Here is a 7,107-nt window from a genome sequence, read left to right as displayed (position 1 = left end):
ATAGATGTAAGGCTGCCTAATTCTGCCCATGCCTTGCAATTACTCTCCTTTTGAAGACCCACCACAAGCTATTCAATTTCAAGTCAAACCAATAATCCAGTGCATAAATTCAAGAGCTATCTATGCGGTTTTGGTACAAGAATGAAGTCTCTGCTTTAGCTTCCTGCAAAGCAATCCTGAGATTTCTAACAAGTTCTCCATTGGATCCATGAGTAACTTCCAGAATTTCAAGAGCCCTTGTGTATGCCTTCACAGCATCTTTTGTCCTCTCCAAGTACCTACGAGGATTGAAAAAGGATGTAAACAAGAGATTGCAGATTTTTCGATATACATACATCCCCGCGGGAGATTCTCCTACTTGTGAAATCACAAATTCTAAACTTTTCATGGCAAAGATAGCTTGTTAGGGTTGATATGTTGGAACTGACCATTCAAGCTTTCCGCAAGCATACAACTGCAGCCCAAGTAAGGGACTGTAAGGAGGGTACGCTCCTGTAAAAATAAACAAATCAAAATTAGTTGCAATATTGAAGGCTCATGTAGAAGGGAGTGTAGCCATGAGGGTTTTAAACAAATTCCACATGCATATCTGACTTGAAATCAGGAAATGCACATGACTTTTCAAGGTCATATTGTACCATGCTTCTAAAATCATAGGCCACTTAGATCAAAAGAAGCATAGGTGAAACTACATGGTAATAACTGCAACTAATAAGAAGACTGATCACTGCACTAACCAAGGCCGACAGTAAGGTTAAAGCCAGATAAACCAAGATCTGGATTGGATATCTAGAGTTGGCTGTGGTCAGGATTAAGACTAGAATTAGTGAGGACATTGTCTAACCAAGGGTTTAGATTGACCTAAGGTTGAGAATCAACTAGCATGAATGAGGTTTAGATCCCATGGATAGAGCTGATCCAAGAAAGGCGAGGCTAATCCAAGAGAACAAAGCTATTCCAAGAAAAACTAGGCTTTAAGGAAAAGTAGAGGCATTTACGGAAAATGAGCTACTTTATGAATGACTTGTAAAGTTAGACCAAATGCTAAAGATAACTAGAGCCAAGATCATTGATACAAGCCATAGGCTCATTGGAGTCCACATGATGTGTGTTACCTAGGGATGTTAGTACCCTTGTGGAAGGGGCATGTAGTCCTTGGCCACAATGCACAGAAAGATTTGTGCAGGTGAAATCCTTTGAATGCCATAAAACTTGTAAAGGGGTTGTGCATGATTGCATTCAAACAAGGCACACAACTGGCTTGAGATGAGCTCCAACACATACGAGTGAGGCCCAATTCTTGTGCTTGGCACTAGGCTATGGCACAAGAATTGGGCCTAGCATGCGAGGGTCACCTGTAAAGCTGACGAGCCATGTGTGATATGGTTTTAGAGAAAGGCTGAGGTGTATTGTGAGGTAGGCAACACAGGAGACTTCAGAGAACAGAGAAGAGAATATGTGTTCATCCATCTCCACTTCTAGAAAATTACCTAAGGGCTTGATTGTAACAAGATCCGTTGAGCTTGGTTGTGACAAATTACCTAAGGCAACAATGTGATGCAGTGTCATCACACCAATGTTGTGGTTTTTGCGTGTCAATTGGATTTGAAAAAGATATGGCTGCAGATCCTTCCAAGGAACAGACCTTTTTTGCAATAGTTAAATAGGCTTTCCTAGTCTTTCAAAGCCAAAAAAGGGGGGCAAGCAACTTTTGGGTACACGTAGACTGCATAACGACCTCCCTTTTTCCTCTTGCAGAGACAAGAACCCTTAGCTCTCAGCTTCTCTTTTGTAAGGGATGACCTCTCATGGAATCTCTGGGTAGCACTACCACACTTGAGTGGAACTATGCTACATTGAGTTAGAGATGAGATTACTTCTCCTAAATCTTGAAACAGGAAAGCAGAGGACTAAGAGATTGAGCTAGAATTCAGCCCAATGGCAAAGGAATCTGAAAAGGATGTGAGGCATATATATGCAAGAAAGACCTTGCAATGGAGCAATAACCCTGAACTTCACCGGCTTTGCCAACAACGTCCTAAGCTACAACATCTACTCCGACCAATCATTTTCTGCAGCAATCCATGAAATCCTTGCTCTTTTTTGCGCATAAGGCGCCTAGGTCTAGTTAGGCCCTGTGGGTCCCACCTTGTAAGACAATCCCTGGAGCATCCGCCTTTATGGCATATGAGACCTCTCAGGCTCCGGCTTGTTATTTTGGGACTTTTCACACTCTTTTTGGACCATTTTTGAGCATTTTAGGGTTATTTTGGGCTAACAAAACGGTCCCCGAAAATCAAATTTATAAGTTGTGAGCTTTTGACACGTGGCAATGCCCCAAGAGGAATCCCATAAGCAAAGAGGACAAAAAGTGGTCTCCCCCCACTATAAAGGGGGAGCTTCTCTCGTTTGTAGAATTAACAACGATTTGCACTGTTTTTTCATAGTCCATATGCTTCTAAGTACCTATCCACCAAGGTCAGATAAAATATCCTCTCAAAAAACTGTAGAAGCACGTCTAAAGACGCTAACGCTGACAATGTGGCAGGGAAGAGATGCAAGAAGGTAGGCGAAATCATCAAGCACAAGGTGGAAGGGATGATCTAGAGCAAAATACAGCTCATAACAGCCCTGACAGCCGATTTATTTATTTTTTTGATTTTTTGAATTATCTTTTGGCTTTCTATTTTCACCTTTTTGGCTAACCTTGGAGGTTCTCTCTCCTATACTATCTCGCTACTCTCCCGCTTCCAGAGCTTGCCAATGCCTGCTTCTTGCTAGGTCCCCTTGCCATCTCTTGCTTTGGACAGCCAAAATCTGTTGGACGTTTTTGCTCATAGCTCCTTCATCCAAGCTCCAGTCCAGGTCTTTTTGCTCTAGTGTGTGCCTTACTTGCCCCTCCATCCACCTAATGTACATGCTGCATCCATTAAGCATTGATATTTGCAGTCTTTTTCTGGAAAAGAATATAACTCCTTGAGCTGTGCCTAAAGCAGCCCTACTTAGAATAAGGCAAGACCATCTTGAATCCTCTCTCTGCTGAAAAGGAACTACACCATGCTTCACAAAAGGGGCTCTAGATGAAGCTCAAAATGCTGGAAATGTTTGGCATACAGAAACTATCATATCATCAGAAATGACTATAAACTACAGGCTTTGTATATTTTGACTTCTTTGTCGTTTCATATCTGTATGTGTGCAGACAGTATCTTACTTTCATAGGCAGGGATGGCTTGATGGCAGTACTTAAGTGAAGATGGCCAATCCTCCAAAGACATGCACACCTGAAAGTAACAAACCACTTTAATTTGAGGTGTCATTAACGGGTATGCATATCAATTCATACACTTTCAGCCTGTGGTACAGGATCAAGTTGTGCACAAATGGTGTACCTTCATTAAACTGTCATACGTTCTGATTCTATGGACAGAATAATCATGAAACACCTGTGCCTGAAGTCGATCCAAATGCTCGAATGCACTCCTTGCTTCCGCCATATCCAAACTTCTCAAGGTCTACAAAATTGAACTCAACATACAAAATCACCATAGCACCACAAATAGATAAAGGGGACCTTTACAGAGTAGATGGCCAAGTCAAAGAATTCTAAGAAATCATGTATCTATCAAAGATGAAAACCCATACAACAATAAATATACCACAATACAACATTACTAAGGATACTTCCAATCGACAAAAGCCATTCAGCTTCCTTTGAAGCTCTTTCGGCCTCTTCTGCCTGCTTCAATATCGTGCCTGTGTCAAGCTTTCCACTACAAGTCTGACATGCCATCTTATCTGGATCTCCTACAGATGTACCATTATGAGCTTTAGTCTCCAAACAAGCTGCATACAAAAAACATTCATTGCTTAATGAATTCATGATCCTAGAGAAAGAAAGAATACCTGAGTCAGGTAAGAGGACACCTTTGCAATTTTTATGTAGGCATATAAAGCCCTCCAAGAGAGCATCTTCCATGGTGGCATTGTGAAGTCCCTACATTTATATAAGTATTTTCAGGACAGTCCCTTCAAAATCAAAAGCAGCCAGAAAGATTAATAATACCTCAAAAGGGCAAAAGTTTACCAATCCTAGACACCGTGTACAGTGGCAATCAAAAAAGTATTGTTCCCTCAAGGTTTTGCGGCGTGTTGTTGTGGTTGCCCCAAGCTCCACATAGCTAACCGTTACCTTAATGGAACCTCCAAAGAGTATAAATCCACAACTTTATACCATCCCCTTGAAGTTAATAAAGCATGAAACAAAAGCATAGCACCTCATACTAGCAAAGGGGAAATTTGTACAAAGCAATTACGTATTCAATAAGATAAGATGCATCTTTGTTAGAAACGATTTGTTCTCGAGCTTATGGATTAGGGAGGAGGCCAAGGACAAGAAGAGATTGTGAAGAACATTCACATTAAAGAAAGCGTTTGACATCCCAAAAAAAACAAAAAAAAGGTCAATAAAAACCCCCAAAGCAAAGTTTGCTCCTCCAAGTCAATTAAAGACAAGGAATTCGAAATAAAAACAGACCTCAGTTCCTGCAGTGATTGGCTCAATTGCCCGTACAACAGCCTTCTTTCCTTCAAATAGGAGGACAGAATTGGGATGGCAGCTACAAAAATATTATTTAAAATCCATCAGCCACCGGACTGGTGCAGACCATGTTAGAGAAAGATATTGAATGAATCAGAAAAAATTACATTCAAGGCCTACAAACAGCAAACTACCAAGAATGGACATATAGACCTATGATTGATGATTGAAAGTACAGGATATAGACCCATGCCCAATGGTCTAAGCTCATCATCACATATTGTGTGAGCATTGCACGAAAACTGCAAAAGATAAGATTTCTTTAAAATGTGTGGCCTACTTGATCTCCATTCTTCACATTCAAAGAAGGACAAGTAATCTACAAAGATATCTAAACAAAAATTAAAATGCAATCAAGCTGTTCAGATTTCCAATTAGCCCCAAAAGACAATATCATCTCGTACAACTTATTGTTCAAGTTCTTGTCTGATGTCTTATGGAGGCATCTCAAAACCATCACAGCCTTGCCAAGGGGTTGAATATTGTTGGACCACGTTTAAACTTTTAGCTAACATTATTCATTTTTCCAAGGTGATCATACATGATTGTGGACAGATATTCTACAGATAGCAAAAGCAGATGGAAAGGCGACCTATCCTGTTCTAAATTTCTATAGGAGGTACAATGTTACTCCATTAATGGAGCTCTCTAAAGGCTAATTAGCCTATGAATGATAGTCAGTTTCTATGCTAAATGTCACGCAACGTGAATTTCTAAGCTTAAGGAATTTCCGGTGACTGCCCTAGATTCCAATTGATTAAAACAATTCAAAGGACACTTCAGTGCAATTAATTCCATGGGCCAAGACAAGGGACTGAAGGTTAGAGAGGGGTAAAAATCCTTTTTGCTAAAAAATTTAGTTAAAATCTGGTAGGTAAGGTAAACTTTGAAACTATGGACAAAATGTGTTTGAACTGCGCTACTTGGTGTAGCAGAGTCTATGGACAGGATATGTTTTGAGTTCATTGTTTGGGGTTCCCGGACGTGGTGTGTTCACCAAGGGTATTAGGGGTGGTTTGTTCTACAGCTCATCATTCTTTACTCGGAATTCACTGCACACTTGTATGGGAAATCAATGCCAAGCAGACATCTTTAATGTTCATGGTCGCATTATATTTCGAGGATGGTACTCTCTCCGAGGTGATTCTAGTATTCATGGTGCTGGGGGGGCTCCATGGTTGCATCTTCATCAGTTTTCTTCTTCGGACTATGTGCATGCTATGAGCTGCAGAGAGGGTGTTAGAATTTCGGGCATCTCATGAGTGAGGGCTTCTATGTGGTGTGCCCGCCCTGAACAGGATTAGTATTTTCTCTGAGTTTGAGGCCTGTTTGAGGCTATATCTGGGACTGTTTTCCCAAGGCTTGGGGCCAGCTGTGGCTGGGGGCTAACAAGGCCACCAAGTTTGGCTAACCCTGGTCAGGTCAGTCGGCTGACCAAGGTCAGGTGAGCCGACCTGACTTGGGTCGAGCCAACTGATCTGATCTAGGTCAGCAGACCGTACCCTGGGCCGGCCACTTGGCAACCCTACTTATAGGGCATTCCCCCCCAATGGAGCTGTCCCATTCCACACCCACATACACACTGTTTGTGCACAGTTTCCCTGCTGTAACCAGAGCTTCTTGCCTCATTTCTGAGTCGCACTCTTTTCCTCACTCTTGCTGTCTCGAGTTTTACGCTTCCACATGTGCAATATTTGACAGTTTGATAACAATTAGTGAGGTTTAGCTAGCCCACGTGATGGATCCTCACCAAAGGATTAGAGCTGTACAGAGGCTTAGGAGTCGTACATTGGTCCACCATATTTACTAATCAACATGCACACAGACTACAAGCCCTACTCATTGGTTCAATTTTACCATTATGCTTCACTGGCTTGAGTGGTGAGCCTTGGCTGTGATAGAGTAGATACAATGTTTATTGGGGGCTCTTGTGAGCTCTTCCACCTCACTTATCTTGATTTTTGACATGTAATACATGTCGTGTATTTCAAGCCTATCTTGCCTTTCTGGCTGGTAGAAGATACAAAATGTGCACTTGCAAAATCTCTTCAAAGTGAATAGGTTACTCTTCAAACAAAAAATGAAGCCCATCAAAAGAGTGACCAAAGTTTTTCAGAAAATGTGCCCAGCTCTGCAACATCCAAAATAAATCTTACCCACACAGTGCAATTATGGCGCGATTTGTAAGCATCTATAAATTTGTGATATCACCTGTATCGTAGTGAACATAGAGGTAACCCCTTAGAAATGGTGTCACATCCCCCCGCAGATTGGCCACAAGGTTTACATGATAGTAAGCATCTCTACTCCCGATGACAAACTCAGAGTACGATTAAATGGATAGACCTAGGGCCATGTGTCCTTGGCAGAAAGCTTAGAGAAATACCTTAGACTCCTATGGGAATGTGTAATTAGAGAAAGGGGGTAGGGGTAGCTTGAAAGGCCCATTCAGCTTGCATGCTAGGTAGCAGTCAGCTCAAGAAGTAAGTAAAATGATAAGGGGACAT

At 41.6% G+C, this 7,107-nt stretch overlaps 1 protein-coding gene across 10 annotated transcripts in view; it reads right to left on the bottom strand.

Moving 5' to 3' along the window:
* Positions 1–7,107, bottom strand: part of SDG37 (SET domain group 37) — a 28,386-nt gene continuing 21,279 nt past the window's right edge. For 6 of the 10 annotated variants that reach the window (XM_087393849.1, XM_087393841.1, XM_087393842.1 and 3 more), the window contains 9 exons: positions 4,754–4,842; positions 4,538–4,619; positions 4,088–4,192; positions 3,928–3,997; positions 3,685–3,846; positions 3,393–3,499; positions 3,215–3,284; positions 429–492; positions 1–278 (listed from right to left, as the gene is read on the bottom strand). In XM_087393849.1, the coding sequence (XP_087249975.1) occupies positions 110–278; positions 429–492; positions 3,215–3,284; positions 3,393–3,499; positions 3,685–3,846; positions 3,928–3,997; positions 4,088–4,192; positions 4,538–4,619; positions 4,754–4,842 (918 nt within the window). In that variant the 3' untranslated portion in view covers positions 1–109. Of the gene's footprint in view, positions 279–428; positions 493–3,214; positions 3,285–3,392; positions 3,500–3,684; positions 3,847–3,906; positions 3,998–4,087; positions 4,193–4,537; positions 4,620–4,753; positions 4,843–7,107 lie in introns of all 10 variants that reach the window. The other 4 variants (XM_087393844.1, XM_087393845.1, XM_087393846.1 and 1 more) reach the window with 3 other exon arrangements.

Source organism: Dipteris shenzhenensis, chromosome 22 (assembly GCF_047967505.1).
Source record: "Dipteris shenzhenensis isolate YYH24624 ecotype China chromosome 22, Dip_SZ_1.0, whole genome shotgun sequence".
Taxonomy (NCBI): Eukaryota; Viridiplantae; Streptophyta; class Polypodiopsida; order Gleicheniales; family Dipteridaceae; genus Dipteris; species Dipteris shenzhenensis.
This window is presented reverse-complemented; position numbering and strand designations above follow the sequence as displayed.